At 43.6% G+C, this 16,390-nt stretch overlaps 1 protein-coding gene across 4 annotated transcripts in view; it reads left to right on the top strand.

Moving 5' to 3' along the window:
* The window catches only part of MOB2 (MOB kinase activator 2), a 112,914-nt gene extending 110,712 nt beyond the window's left edge, over positions 1-2,202 (top strand). For all 4 annotated transcript variants that reach the window (XM_071558794.1, XM_071558792.1, XM_071558791.1 and 1 more), the window contains exon 5: positions 887-2,202. In XM_071558794.1, coding sequence (XP_071414895.1) covers positions 887-1,197 — 311 coding nt within the window. In that variant the 3' untranslated portion in view covers positions 1,198-2,202. The remainder of the gene's footprint in view (positions 1-886) is intronic.
* The last annotated feature ends 14,188 nt before the right edge of the window (positions 2,203-16,390 follow it).

Here is a 16,390-nt window from a genome sequence, read left to right as displayed (position 1 = left end):
AGATGCCATAAGTAAAGTGAAAGTTGGCATTCACCATGTGTATTAACACCAGACAGCTTTTTCACTTGTTTGTTTGATGACTTTGATGTTGGTTTTTTGTGGGTTTCTTGTGTTGTTTAAGGGAGATTTTAAGTTTGGTTCATTCTTGCTGTAAAAAAGACTTGTGCTGTTGGTGTATGAACTGAGGTGAAAGTCTCACAAACCTGTCCCCTCTTGGCTTCTGAAAACAGTCAGCATGTGTGTTCAATACAGCCTGCTGATAACAAACTTGAACTCTATTTCCATTAGAGCCTCAATACATGAAGGGGGAAATAAATTGGATTACCAGGAATGGGCTTGCCTTCTTTGCCCAAGGCTCTGAGGCCTTGTCTCTTAGAGAATTTGCAGTTTCCTTTCCCCTACAAAGATTAAATAAGAATGTAATTTTTAAGAGCTGAAAAGCAATAGGAAAGTAATATTAACTCAAATTTGTATCCTAACAAGATTGGTATGCAATGCCTTTATTTAAGGGGAAGAAAATAGAAACCTGAAGTTATTGTAGGTGGGCTTAATCAGGAAGGACTAAAAGCAGCTGGCTTCTTGAGCTACTTCAACAGGTAATTGGGAAACTAAGATATCACAATACAGAAAATACTAAGCTTAGCAGCCTTTGCTTGCAAGCAGCTTGATATGGAAAAAGGCAGTCTGTAGTGAGACTCTGCCTAGTAAGCCAGCTGCAGTTGACCTTCTTTTTTTTTAATATGCTCATTCAAGGGCACTGAGGGCATTTCATGCACATGATTGTCTGTGAGGTCAAGGGGCTCATGGCTCAGCCCACCCAAATGCTGCTGTGGGGCTGATGGTAAGCAGCTGGTGCTATCATGGTGCTTCTCCTTCTTCCTTTCAGGCAAGGAATTCCCAAACTCATTTGAGTCCCTAGTGAAGAAGATCTGCAAGTACCTGTTCCACGTGCTGGCCCATATCTACTCCTCACACTTTAAGGAGACTTTGGCACTGGAGCTGCACGGACATTTAAACACACTCTACACACACTTTATCCTATTCATCAGGGAGTTCAACCTCGTGGACCCTAAAGAGACCACCGTCATGGATGACCTCACAGAGGTCCTCTGCAGCAGCAGCGGGAGCAGCAGTAATGGGAGCGGCAACGGGAGCAGCAACAGCGCAGGAGCACAGAACCACGTGAAAGAGAGATGAGCCCTCCTATAGGATCAAAACTAACATTAAAAACAATATTATCTATTCAGTGTGTATGTGTATGTATATGTTCAGATATACATACAGACATATACAGCGATGAAAGCTGAAAGCAATGATGCTGCCACCACAGGACGCGCAGTCGTATGGGACTGTACGGAGCTTTGGGTTAATGCGCCAACTGGCAAGAAGTTGCACCAATTTTATTTTCTGTCCACTCCTCCTTTTACCTATTCAGATGGAAGATGAGTGCTGTTTTTAGAGCAAAGCCAAGCTTGAGAGTGGGGCCACTCTTGATTTTTTTGGTTGTTGTTTTTTTTGTTTGGTTGGTTGGTTTTTTGTTTTTCTTTCTTTGGTCTTGAGTGCAAGCCCTTTGATCTTTCTAGGATGGTGGTTCTGCCATTTAAAAAAATATCTATTATACTATAAGAAATATCTTTTACTTGGAAGCGGCTTAAAATGCAGGTTTGTTTGGGTTTGGTTTTTCTGGGGGGTGGTTTTTTGGTTTGGTTTTACATAGACTGCCCCTTACCCTGCCAAAATCTCCCCCACTGAGTGCATCTTGTCCTTTGTTAGCTTGGAATGGGAAGAAACTCCTGGCTTGACTAGAGTAGCAACTAGGGGCTTGCTACATGTTGAAAGTGGGAACGATTCTCCAGTTGTCCCATCTATTTGGTCACAACATGTGAACGTGCAAGAGGATCCACAAGCCCTTCTGCTTATTGCTCCTACAGTATATATACTCTTTCCTCTGCTCCCCTGCCTCTTCTTTTCCCAGGCATACCTCTACAGGTAACAGGAGTAAGATCAGTGCAGTCCAAAACCCCCGTGCCAGAGCCACCACCCTTTGCTTTCCATTGAACAGAGGCCTGGGGAGTGGGGAGAAGGGTACACTGAGTCAGTCACCGCCTGTGCTAGAAAGATGGCTGTTGGCATAAAATTACATTGTTGGCTTATTTTAGTTCATCTGTTCTATAATAATAAAAACAAATCTATCCGCCACAAGCTTTGTTTCTGTGTTTGCAGCGTCAAAACTCAGCAGACTCCACCCCTGCAGCCTCCCTCTCACCACTGAACACTCTTGGCTCTGCTGTCAGCCAGCTTTATAAATAATGGGTTGTCTTCCACCCCATAATCCCTTGTTCTTTCTGGTAGCCCTGAGAACCACCTCCCCAGATAATCTGAAGATAGGGAACACCTGGAGAGAAGCAATTTTCCTGTTTGTACATATACCCATTCTGCAAATGCTGTGAGTTCCTGCATATCTTGAACAAAATACTGTATCACAGCATCTCTGGATACTGTACCGTATCATTATGTATCTGGACAATGATAATACTCTCTTTCCTTCACAGTTCCACTGAATTCTTGCAGTCAATATTTCCAGTTGGGAAAAAGCCAAATTTTGCTTGCAATTGTTCTATCAAATCTGTGTCAGCCTCTGAGAATTGTTTGTTACTGGTTTAGGTCATTATCCTGGAGTATATACATCATTAATAACTGACCTGGCATGAATCCTAGAAGGTTTTCCTGAATGAGGTCTGTAACTGTAGTAAAAGTCAAAGTCAGTACAGAGAAGGAAAGGAGAACAAGTGCAAAGAAAAAAGTGAAGGAAAGGCACAGCCAAAGGGTGAAATTTAAAAAAAAAAAAAGGAATAAAAAGAAAACGCACAAGCAAGAAAAGAGCTTGTGAAGAAGTGTGCAAGAGCAACAATACAAACGTGCAAAGGAGAAAGAGAGCAAAAAGTCATAAAAGTGAGAAAAAAGGAGGAAAAAGACACAGCAGGAGAAGGAAGTAGGAGAGGGAGGGAGTGAAAACAACCTCAAACTTTATAAGCCCAGGCTTGTCCTGTGTTGTTTGTTTCTGAATTGTGGGTACCTTCCAAATGTGCTGAAATCTTGCTCACCTCCTCAGCTCTGTGCTGTTAACACAGGCTGTTCAAGAGCTCTCCTGCCCTACCATGTCCTCCTGCTACAGCCTCCATATCCAGACAAATATTCCCGTTCAGTCTTCATTCATGCTGATGTGAGCCTTTTCACTACAATTCCCTACGTTAATGTCTGAAGGGAAAACTAGAGGTCTGCAGAAGCAGACAGGGCAGTGCCATTTCTAAGGCCCCTCTGCTGCTTGCCCTGAGACCACACAGTAAAGTTTGAGGTGAGAAACCAATAGCAAGAACAACAACCTGAACCCAGGAAATGTCTGGTAATTTACAATCTACCTGTAAAAATGCATTTGCAGTCGTCTTCTCTAAGAGACTATTTAGAAGTGACACACATTTGAGAGAGGTGTGATGTGCCTAAGAGGAAAGACTGACCTGGCTGCAACTCTTGTTTCCCATCACAACAGAGTGATGTCTGTATCAAACACAAGGGTGACTACCTTAGCTTCCCATAGGGAAACTGGCAGAACCTCGTAGGAATCTGGGAATGCACGTGCTGGTGCAAAGCAGCAAACCATTAATTCATCTAGCAGGAGAACAGTGAAGTCCCATGTTAGCTCTAGGAAGAGCCTGCTGTTGGTTCATGGCAGCTGTCCCGAGCTTACACTCAAGGCATTTGAGATTCCTGAAGGCAGACACTTCAGCTAGCAGGGCAATCGCTTTTATATTTTACAAGCAGTTAACAAGAACACAAATAATGAATCCTATTTTAGTGTAGCCTATCTTCTTGGGTTTAGCACTGGGAATAAGGAAAACACTGAAACACTGCCAACACCAATGTTCTTGTCAGGAATAAATGTTGCCGTAAAGCTCAGCCTCAAGGCGTCCAGCATATTTCAGAGGTTACTGAATTACACTGTAGTAACATTAGGTACAAAAGTGCCACTAAGCTATCAGTGCTTGTCAGTGGCTTCCTGTGCTTGCAACATGTCACTGACCACCCACACTGTAAGCACTGAGCCTGAATTCCCCTGTATCCAAAGGACAGGCTTAGGTCTTCTAAGAGTGAGGAAATTGTTGTATTGCTGCTTTAAATGTGTTTTGTAAATTGTTCAAAGTGCTGTCAGAACAAAAAGACAATTATCCTACATTCAACACATCTCTCATCCCCAGAGATCAAGACATACCATAGCATTGTTTAAGGGTTGCTAAATAAATAAAATACTCCAGAAAAATAACCAAACACTGCTAGAAGACACCTTTTTGAACACATTAGTGATGTGCTGAAGAGCTGAGGTTGCATAAATTTATAGCAATAGGATGAAATGTCACGCTAAAACTTTTGCACACACCCTTTTTGTCATTATCTATAAGTCTCTGAGGCTGCAGCATCCCAAGGAAATCCAAGGATAAGTGCTTGTAAATATGAACAGGAAGAACAGGATTTCTTCACACATGCCATCTTGAATAAATAGTAGCAGCAGGTAACCAAGTACCAAGGTCAGTAGCATTTATCTGTTACATGAGCTACCTTTGGCCATTCAGGGAATGGTACACAAGAATAGTGCTACAAAGTCTTTGGCACAGAGAAACAGCCACCGGTAGCTTTAACCTCAAGGCAATGAATCTCTGTAGAGATCAGCAGACCAGCTTCACCCTAACCCTAAGAAAGGTCCTGAGGTAGCAAGCTGTAAATTGAGTCAGGCATCTTCTATTTCAGCCAGCAGAATCAGAGCTATGCCTTTCTTCCTTGCCTGAGAATTGCAGAAAGTTACCAAGTCTGAGATCCCATAGAACACACTCATTTTGTATCTGAGTAACAACCAGAAAAGAATACTTTGCTGACAAGAAGATCAGAGTAGGGAGAAAGATGTATTCTGGCTCTGAAGTACCACCAGTTCTGGCCAAACATGTGCATACCAGGATGCCTGGAAGTGATTCAGGGGGCTCAAGGTGGATGTTGCCAGAGAACAACTGGCTTCTGCACATTAGCAGAAAGTCTGCCACAGAAACAAGCATTCCTGTAAAACAAGCTGGCCCTATGAGGCATGCTGATTTCATCAAAGCTATGCTTCATCAAACAGGCCTTTGCTCACATCCATCATGTAACTTGTCCCAGCCAATCCTTAGCTCACCATTTCAGCTGTTAACAGAAAGACAAACACAGAAACACTCTTCCATTATCTAAACTGCAGACAGAGGAATAGGTTGTTGTTTTATTCTGTTAAAACCTACTAAACAAATGAAACCAACATTTGTGTATGTAGCACAAATTACATCAGGCAATTTAAATCTGATTCTATTGCCTGGTTGCTGGCAGTAGCCAGAGCACAGGGTTCAGCAGTGCTAAGTTATCCATGCTGCTAGTCAACAGTAGTGCCTGAATATAAACCTGTGGGATTTCAAGACAGATGTGGTATCTTTACATGATATAGCTGTATGCAGTACAGCCAATTCCCAATATTCCCAATGGAACTGATGGTACAAAGTGAGAAAAACACCAAATAGCTGGCAACCCCCCCCCCCCCCCGCCCTCAGTTTGCTAATGGGGTCTCTGTTCTTTTCATGGGCAGAACTGTTTTGGTTGTGACAGCTGACATGAACAATAAGACTTTTCAAAGCTAGGTTAGCATGTGACTTGTAGAAAACAGAAATTGTTGTGGCCAAGCACTCAGAGAGAACACTCAGAGAGCTTTGTCTTGCCAAGAAAAAAAAAGAAAAAAAAAGGGCTAGCTACACACTTCTTTTTGTGTTGTCCTCTGCCAATTCTTTTCTTTATATGTAAAATGGAGACATTAAAATACTCCAGTGCTTTCCCATACACTAGTGCAGATAGTTAAGTTTCTCTCACAAAGCAATGCAGTGTGGCCCACACAAACCTCCTCCTCCTTTTAGTGGTCTCTGGGATAATTCAAAAGAAAGAGAAAAAGAGCCTGGGCTAGACAGGCTTTGCACTCAGTGGAGACCAACCCTCTGCAACATCAGCAGAAAGGGCAAGTGCCATCTCACAGAGGATTTCAGCTTTGTGAAAACACTGCTTCAACCTGACATCAGTAAGTCTTAGAAGACACTTGCCCTGAAGCAAGTACTGTCCTCAAGGACTGCAAACCAAAACCTGAACAGTGAAAACAAAACTGGCCTGGGCACCAGACACTAATTTAACTACCACAGTGAACTCATGGAGTAGTCCAGGGTTCCCCCAGAAGGGCTTTAATTCCTGTGCACAAGGAGTCGCAGGTGACCCCTCAGTCTGACAAAGAAAATAAAGGCTGCACAGCTCTCCAGCACTGCATACTCATCCAACCCTGTAAGGCCACACAGCAGTCACAGAGTCCTGTTTCTGCTTCTTTCTCCATGGACTGAATTCCTTTAGGAAAGACTTTTATGTTAAAGCTCTAATTCCAAGCAGATGAAATTTCCTAAATTACTTTTTTCCCCCCTCTTAATTGCACTTGACAAAGTATGAAAAACCCCTGATTTCCATAGGATTCATTCCCAAAATCATCTCAAGGAATATTCTTTCTGTTCCTAAACATCAAAGCATAGGTAGAAGAGCTGTCTCTCTCATGTAAAGTCTGGTAGACAATGAAATAGCTATTAATACAGAAATGCATCCCACTTCTCTGTCTTGGCCCTGATTTTTTTACTTAGTTTTATTACAAGTTAATGCTGGAGTCTTTACTGTTTTTGTCATGACAGAGTGCAGAGAGACAGACAGTATGTCTGATTTTGGATGACTAAATGGTGGGAATACATTAAAGTGCTCTGTAACAAATTTGGGGACACTGCTATTGCATACAGCCAGAATATCTACATCTGCCTAGTTAAACAATATACTTTTAGGAATTAGGAGAGCCCTGTGCTTGGCTCTGCTTAAAAAGGATAATCCAGAACAGGAAAGTGACTTTGGATAATCCAATATTTTACCTGAAATTTATATAAAACCTGTAACAGAAAGAACTCTGTCCTTTTCAGCCAGGTTTACTGACACTCAACAATTTAGAAACCTTACTTGGAATCCTTGTGGTCATAAGACCTGTCTTATCAGGAGTAAATACGAGAAACAAAAGACAAATTGTGCCTGCAGACCAGCTGTACCCACTACAGCAGAAATGTGAAAACTTCAGCTACTTTAAGAACATTTCAAAAGGCACAAATACACATATTTGAATAATCTTACCAATTTAAAACTAATTTAAACTGGCTTGAACAAAGTCCACAGAACAGATGGGTAGTTCCTAGCAAATCTTAAAACAAGATGAGCATCCAGACCTCAATATCATCTTTGTTCACTCATTGTTATACAGTGACACTGTCTGCAGGAGAGCGAAGAACCTGTTTTTCCTTGAATTTGCACCAATTGACCCAGTAAGTTTTGTGCATGGAGTTCCTCATTTCAACTCCCAGAGGATGACATTAGGAGGTAGATAGCAGGAAGGTAGTCAGGCACTGGAAACGAACATCTGTCAGCATCCTGCTGACAAACAGAAAAAATAATTTGAAGCCAGGACACTGTGGAAGAATCATGAAATCTGTAGATCAAAAGAAAACAGACACACAATTCCCAGCTGGACAAATGAGGCTCCTTCCACATGAGGTTTTCAACTACAAAGCCACTACTAGAGTTCAGAGCTTAAGGCAGATCAGTTCAAGCTCATACAAAGTCAGCACTGAGGCACCAAAAGACTGCATGGCATAACCTGAATCAAAAGCTAAGATTGGTCTCTTACGACTGTGGGCAATTCTGCAATGGATGTGCAGCACAAAGATACAGGGTATGTTTGTATCCTCTCAGCCACAAACTCTCCACTGCACACCATGATGAAAAGCCATACTGAAGACATGGTGGAGACACTGAAGGAACAATCACTACCTGTCCCACTCCAAGTAGAGCGGAGCCAAGCCCAAAACTCCTTGTTGAGCACCTCCTGGGCTCCCTGGCAAAGGGAACTGTGCTGTGCTGTGAGTGCAGATACAGCAGCTCAAGCAGAGCCATTGAAGAGGGAATGGGCATTTTGCAGGCCTTCATGGAAATGCAGAGCTCAGCTGTCACTGCTCTTTGCCACTGATAGTTTCACTGAGGGACCAAGCCAGGACTGGAAGGATCCAAGTGCTGGTTTTATGGACTCCTGCTGGTGCCTGGCTGAGAGCTGGTTTGGCATCTTCCCAAAGCCACCCCTGCCACACACCGATGTTCATGGACCATTGTGACAATCAGCTACCCTGGAATAAGCTTTCTTCTGCCTACATCAAAGCACTATACTGAATTTAGTAACAAGATGGCAACCCTGTGAATGAAGTTAATCTTGTGGTGTAACCACCGCTTAAATGTGAAAGCAGAACAAATACTCCAATCCATCAAGGAATTTTGATTGGATTAGAATCCCTCTGTGCTGCATTATAATCTCCCTGATGAAGGCAAAAAGCAAAACTACATCTGGAGAAGAGAGATTAAACCCCCATTATAACTGTTTAATTATCTGTTATTACTGGATTAACATTCATTTCTGATCCAGGTGCTCCTCAGATAAATAGCTCAGGTGGTTTATAACAGCACTGCTTTATTCTGCAGTGAAAGAATTTTGGCCCAAGAAATGAAAACATGGGGTCTTTTTAAAGCCAGGTGAGTCCAAAATGAGGAAAGTTTAAGCAAGACTCCATCTGCTTGTCCCTTTTTCTTGCCTACCCCAAACTTTTGAACTCCTGCCTGATTTCTACCAACTTTGAAGACAATTAGGAGTTTTGATTCAATTAGAAAGTTTTTACAAGTTTTACAAAAAGCAAGCAACTATTGGAAGGGGAGAAGGAGCCTGTAACTGAACTCTTAAGTTTCCAGAGTAAGGAAAAACTTGCAACCTCCACTCCCATGTTACTACATGCCAAAGAACCCGCAGAAGAACACACACATAAAAGTCCTCAAAGAGACAGCTCAGAATCACCTACAAATCACAAATTGTAAGAATTTACTTTCCCAAAGGAGGGCATTTGTTTCACTGCTTGCACAACTGGGACAGTCTCACCAATCCAGACTTTCTCTGCAGTCCCTCAGTTGTAGATATCACACTGGATCTTGGTGCTATACCACAAGAAATGGCAAAACAACTTTTCTTTCATTGTTAAAGATAGAAATGCAGCCTTTGTATCATCTGAAAAGAACCAGTTCAAAGTGATGTGCTGAGAAATGAAAGAGCCTGTCTCTAGGAACAGGCCACTGAGCAGGTTTGCAGACCTGCTCACTGGAATGTGCTGTTGCTAGATTAAAATCTGGATTCAAGTTCCTGCCCAAGTGACAGAGTTCCTCTGAGAGAATCACTGAATTTATCTTCATCTCAGTTCCTGAATCTGCATGAAGTGGACAAGAGATACCTCTTTTCCTTCTCCTTGTCTATCACCTCTGCATGGAGAAAGCTGTCTCTTGCTGCACTATAAAAGGTAAAAGGACAGACTCGTAACTTTCCTGTGCTACTGATACACATCCCAGTAACACACTACGGTATTTATCTGTCCAGGCTCCTGTGGTAGTGTGCCCTACTTAATCTTTTCCTTTGAGAAAGACAAGGTTGCATATGGTCCTTCCCCTCATGCAAACAGACTCAGATGTTTAGCTGTCACCCTGTCACACAAAGACTGAATGCTGTCATCTCTCTGCCAAGCTATGTAGAAGCTACACAGGTTAGTGCAAATTCCCACACCTCTCTCTCCTTCTCTCCTGCTTCTGCACAGCATCACTGACAGCAGGCACATGATAGAGCTTGTAGAATTCTTTAGGAAGCAAAGAGAAAAGACAATGTCTTTTCTACTCTGACCTCTCTGAGGAAGGGCCTGTGTTCTAGACATTGCTCTTCTCCAGGCCAGCTAATCAGCAGGGCATTTTAACGGGTCAAGGACAAAAGCACTGCAGCACAACTGCCTCACATAGCATGTGATGGGCGACACCATATTCTGTCTCTCTACAGGGTTATTGCATGCTACAAAAGTAATCTTGTTTCTCCATCCTCTTGCGGAGAGTGGAACAGCAGCAGCTGTGGGAGCAACAGGGAGACTGGGAACTTTATGTTCCTGGAAAATACATTAGTAACATGAAAACACATTATTTGCACTTTCAAGTGACATCGTGATGCTTGGTTCTACCCACTATCACTCACACCTCAGGGGCTGCAATGAGCTTTCATGCTGGACACTCCAGTGCTGCCCTGTAGGCTCTGGCTGACTCTACTGCCTGGAGCAGGCAAGTGCAAGCAGAGACTGTACATGAACACAAGCTGGGGTCAACAAACCAGAGACCAAGCACCAACTATACACATGGCTCAACAAGTACTTAGCCCTTTCCATTACAGGAAAGTACAACTTCAGGAGACAAGAGGTCTCTGTCCCCCTTTCCCAGATGAGATCATTTGGCAGCAGACCTCTTTGTTCTAGCTGATAGATACTGTCAGGCTTTCCTCTTTTGTCCCTTTTTCTAAAACAAATCTGCAGTACAGCCCCACTGAAACTCGGCATCAGGGTTGTATTTGCTCTCACACCTCTGTATGAACTCATAGTCCACATACTTCCAAACATCTGAAAGAACTTCTTTTAGAACTGTTTTTTAAAAAAACAAATCCCTGTAGCTGGCTCTTGGGTGGGTCACTAACCAAAACCAAACCCCACATGCTAGCAACAGGATTAACCAAGCCCCATACACTAGCAATAGGATTAAAAGCTAGAGTTAGTGCATCAGAGTGAGTTAAAACCACACTTAAAGTAAGAATTTTCTAAGAGTTTTTACTTTTGTCTGGTGTGAAATGCTCAGGGTAGACCATCACAGAAACTGGGCTAAAGTTGACTGGTTTACAGTAAACTCAGTTTAATTTCTGAGAGTCTTCAATTCAGGGTCTGAAGGGAACACTGCAAGCCACTGCTCTGAACTCCCAGGTATCACAAGCCACAACAACAGTCCCAATGAATCCTGTGATTTTGCAACAATGCTCAGGGAATTCTCCCCGAGCAACACCTTTTTGTTTTCCATCTGAAGTTGGTGGCCATGCCAAAACCCAAATATTTTCCAAGGAACTATTTGATAATCCAGTAGCTGTATCAGTTGCAATACTCTGAACAGGGCTACGTGCACAACACAGCGAAACTAAAGGACAGCAATGTAGAAGTGGAACCTTGATCCAGATTTATGGCTAATTCAGGGTCAGATCAACAGCTAATTTAACCCAACAAGGCAATTGACCTTGAACGGATATTGGTTGAACCAAAAATTAGCAATCTGTCTTGAAATACTTTTGAGTTCCCTTTCTGTGTCTCACTGCCATTGCCATGTTGATTTGAATCCACCGTCTTTTCTAATGCATAAATCACAGACATTATGCTCCTCTTTCAAATATCAAGCAGGACAAACATGATTTCTCCTTCCCTCAATGCTGATTTGTGTTTCAATTGCATGAATTGACACACAGAGCTGACGACTGGGGCAGTAGCTAGGGGAAAGTCTGCACTGCTGCTTCCAAAGACAGGACCAGAAAGGCACACAAAGTCTCCACATGTTCATTAAAAGGCCTAAGACTGTTTTCCTCTGCTTCCCTTGAGCCGTCACCCTGGCTGATGCACTTCCCAGTGCAAGTGCAATGTGCTGTATGGACATGCACCCTGTGGAACACGATGAGTCTGGAACTTGTCTGTGAGCTGATAAAAAGAGGCTGCAGAGACAGGTACTGCATTCCTGCTGCACAGTGGGATTGAGGCCAAGCCAGAGCACAGCCTCTTCTCACAGTGACTTGCAGATATCAGAGTTCAGGGCTTAGTTCAGGTACTACAAGCACTACAGTAACATGGGATTTCCAGGGAATTTGAGGATTCCCACAGAACAGCAGGAAAAATTTAAGTTGGCACATAAAAATCTCAGTCACAGTACCTGAACTAATGACTAGAACCACTTTCTGTATACATGACAAAGTGCTGCAGGTTCAAAGCTGTTGGAAATTCAAATAGTTTTCTCACATCCCCTGATATCTAAAGAAGAGCTGGTATACCATCACCACCCTTAGTGACTCAGCTCTCAGGTGGGGGGACTCTGTGGTAAGCATAGCGAGCACTGTGCTGCAGGACAGCTTGTAACCATGCCATCTGGAGCCCTATTTGTATCAGAGGAGCCTCTATTAGAGGGAGAACTTGCTAGCACTCTCTTTACCCATGCACCTCCCTGTTTGCTGCAAGGATACAAATCTTATGTATTCCAGGATTTTACAGGGAACAAGAAGACCACTAGCTGCTCAGACCTGTAGTAGGTATACATGCCCCTACTGACACATCCTGCCACTTGGACCAGGGTTATTTTAAATTGTGCTAGAATAATGTGAAAAACTGTTAGAATTTACCCAGCCAAGGAGGAAGGCACCTCCAAGCCTGGGAGTATGTCTATGCTGCCTCAAATACACAGACACATCAGCTCCTGGGAACTCTAAAGCAGGAGTGAGAGGATCAGTTCTGTACCACACAGGGATATCTTAAGAACCCACAGACAAGTTGACTCTGGTACTGGATCCAGTTGAGCTGCATCAGCCTGTAGTTGGGCCAGCTAACAGAACTCAACCACTTCCTGACCCCAAAGCAGCTCCTTTACAGCAAACTCAGGCATCTCTAAGCAAAGGGCTGTTTCCAGCCTCTCAGCAGACATGTCTGCACTTTCTGCTTTTGGCACCTATGGGAAAAGCAGGAAGCTGCCTGTTCCTACTGCATGAAAAGGAGGTACTGCACTACCACAAGCTTGACTATCAGACACTCTGCTTTGCCTCTTCAAGGCTTAGTGCAGTAAAAATAAATATGAGATCATGATATCACAGAACAGCCTGGGTTAGAACGGACCTTATTGATCATCTAGTTCCACTCTCCTGCCGTTGTCAGGGACATCTTACACTAGACTAGGTTGCTCAGAGCCCCATCCAGTGTGGCCTTGAACTCTGCCAGGGGTAGGGCATCAACAGTTTCTCTGGGAAACATATTCCAGTGCCTCAACAGCCTCACAGTACAGAATTTCTTTCTAATATCTAATCTAAACCTGCCTTCTTTCAGTTTGAAGCCATTCCCCATTGTCCTGTCATTACATGCTCTTGCAAATAGTCTCTTCCCTTCATCTGTCTCGTAGACTCCCTTCAGGTACTGGATATTTCGAAATATTTAAAGGCTGCCTCAAGGCCAATGCCAAACATCATTCCCAGATTAAGATGTGATCCTTCTGCTGAAGGCCTTACAGAACAGCTGACAAGCCATTTGAAGGAGAACATACAGAGAAAGATGGTAGGATGAAGCAGTTTGGACAGCCATCAAGCTTATCAATTCTTGCAAAACCCAGTTTTCCCACAGGCTTCCTCTTACACTGCAGTCTCTGCATTGTTAAGTGTCACAGAATACATGCACTGCACGCACCATCATGATAAACCTAATGAGCACAATCTCTATAATGAGGCAGAAACTCATGGGGCTGGCCCTCCCTCTCCATACCCATTGTGGGACCTGCTCTCCAAGAGGATCCACATGGGCTCCTCCAGGCCTGTTTCTGAGGGTAGCAAAGGAGCAGGTATGCTATTCCCAGAACTCCCAGCACCCAACCACTTACACTACTACATGAGAGAATCGTAGAATCATAAAGGTTGGAAAAGACCTCCAAGATCATGAAGTCCAACCATTAACCTAACACTGCCAGGTTCACCATTAAACCATGCCCCTAAGCACCACATCTACACATCTTTTAAATCCCTCCAGGGATGGTAACTCCACCACTTCCCTAAGCAGTCTGTTCCTATGCCTGACAACCCTTTCAGTGAAGAAGTTTTTTCTTATTTCCAATCTAAACCTCCCCTGTCACAACTTGAAGTTGGTTCCTTTTGTTCTAACTTATGAGTTCTCACAGATGGTCTGCAGTGTGCCTGTCCAAACCCTTGTCCTCAGGGGTGGACAGAGGAGCCTGATGCTTTCTGAAGGATCAGGTGAGAGGAAGGTTGGGTGAGGTCTCCCCTCTGCATTCCTACTTACAAGAGTTGCTCCTACCTCCTTGTCTTGCCATCAAACCAGACATCTCAATGTATGCCTGGTCTAGATGCCGAGGACCCAGTCAGCAACTGCTGAGTCATTATTTGTACATGAATGAAAATTAAGAAAAACAGAGAATCAGGGAAAGCAGATAAAATGAAGTATAATAGCAGAGGAAAAATTTGGGCAGGTGAATCTTATGCTGGAAAGTCACCTTCCTATGTGATTTGACAATTTAGTATCAGTGTCCAGAATGTAATGCAGCAAACATCCCATTTTACTCAGGTCTCCCCACCATTACAGTGAGGTCTCAGATTGAGCATTGACTCCTTCACCACTGACTCCAAGCACAGTCACTTGCAGCACCAGGCCCCAGCAAGTGGAACTAAATCTAAACCAGAAACAAGGAAAGAGCAGCATGGACTTTTACCTCCTTCTGTATAGGGCTTTGTCAGATGTGGCTGCTGGGATACTCCCACAGCTGTGTAACATCCAAGACCAGGGCTGCCAGCACCAGGAAAACCACCAGCTCTGATATGAAATAGACTGCACAGAGTCTATTTTATAGATGTAAATTCCAAACTATTTAGCCTCCCATACACACACACTTATGTTACACATTCAACACAAGGCAAGGGGCAGTGAAGGGAAGAGAGTTGTGGTCTCTCACATACCTGCTCTTACAGCTGCAGCAGAGCAAGAGGCATCCTGCTTCACTGCTCTTCTTCAGCCCAGTTAAGATTTCAGTCCCCTCTGTAAAGTGCTGACAAAGCCATCATCATTGTGCCATCCAAGTATCTGGCAAATAAACACCTTCACACTGAATGATTAAGGTTGTTATATGAATATATTCCTGGATTCTCTAGAGGAGAACAAACTTCAGAAAAAAAAAAAAGACGATGAGTCCACCAAACCACACCATGTACCACATACTCCTGTGCTAGGTCCATGTCTCCTCTGTACAGGGTCACTCCAGGGACATTTTTAAAGTAGCTGGGTGCAAGTAAAAGAATGTGCTCAACTCTAACATGAAGTATTACCAGCAACTGCATAGCTCACACCGAGAAGTCTCTATCAGAAACCAGCAACTTCATGGACCCACAGCAAACTGACTGTTTCAGACAAAGAGTTTTCTGTTCAGTGCCCAGATTCTGCTCAACTGCAGTAAACCAGAAATAGTTTAACAAATTTGATTACTTCTTAGATCATGCATTTAACAGTCATTCTCAAAGATCTTTGCAAAAGAGGTGCTGCTGCCCTTCCTCAGCTTATCTCTGCAGAGGTAGGAAAGGGGAGCTGCCCACTGCCACACAGCCAGCAAAAGCCGAAGCCAGGACATTGCAGTCCCAGCCCAGCCCTCTTCCCACCATCCTACTCTTCCCACCTCTGCATAGAGGCCCTGCTGCAGAGAGGTATCACAGTCCAGCAAAACACTGGCCTAAAGCTCAGTAGATGGGGACCAGGTTTTAGTCCCAAGGCTTTTTTGAAACTCTTCTGTAAACACAAGGTCTACCTACTTCCTGCCCACTTCTGCTCTCCTTGTGGAACTCAGTGCTAAAACTGAAGGCTCTTGGGCAGAGAAAAACAACTTCCTACATTGCATTTATGCACAAGAGTTTAGATCAGCAAACCTGATTAAATTTGAAACCTGATTTTACTTTAAAAACAAAAATGTCCCACAGAGGAACTATCCAGAACACACACTGCAATTGGAAGCTCCTTGTCTCAATGTGAATACTTTTCAAGAATTTATGAGACCTTGCAGTATACGTAGCTGCTTTTTTGACAGTTCTTAGAACCTAGAAGTCCTTCCTATACCAAGGATTGCTATTTCTCTAGACCAACATGTTTCCTTCTGTTCTGCACACTGTGGAGAGAAATGTGCCACATTACCAGGGCTGGACCAGTACCGCCTTCCAGACCCAGGTATGTTCATGCAAGAGAGAACACTCAGCAGAAGCACAAAAGGTGCAACAAAGAGCAGGTCAGCAAGAAGCTAAGGAGCAGAGAAATAAATTCCTCTTCTCTCCCCAGCAGCTGTTTCTGCAACACACTGTACGAAGACATTGTGTACTGTCCACCTTGAAGACACTGAGAACCCAAGTGGACAGAGCAATAAGCAGCCTGTTTCAAGCCGGTTTTTTCCAGCTTCAGTTGCTGTGTGGCTCTGTGATCCATGGATAGACCTCTCTGCACTGGCAGAGGTCCCCGACAACACCGGCTAGAAACACCCACCCTGATTGCAAGCACACTCTTCCTTCTCCTAATGCTGTTGATGAAAGCTTGTCTTCCTTGAC

Source organism: Pithys albifrons, chromosome 6 (assembly GCF_047495875.1).
Source record: "Pithys albifrons albifrons isolate INPA30051 chromosome 6, PitAlb_v1, whole genome shotgun sequence".
In the NCBI taxonomy this organism is placed as follows: Eukaryota; Metazoa; Chordata; class Aves; order Passeriformes; family Thamnophilidae; genus Pithys; species Pithys albifrons.
The sequence above is the reverse complement of the archived record's forward strand: the minus strand, read 5'-3'. Positions and strand labels throughout refer to the sequence as shown.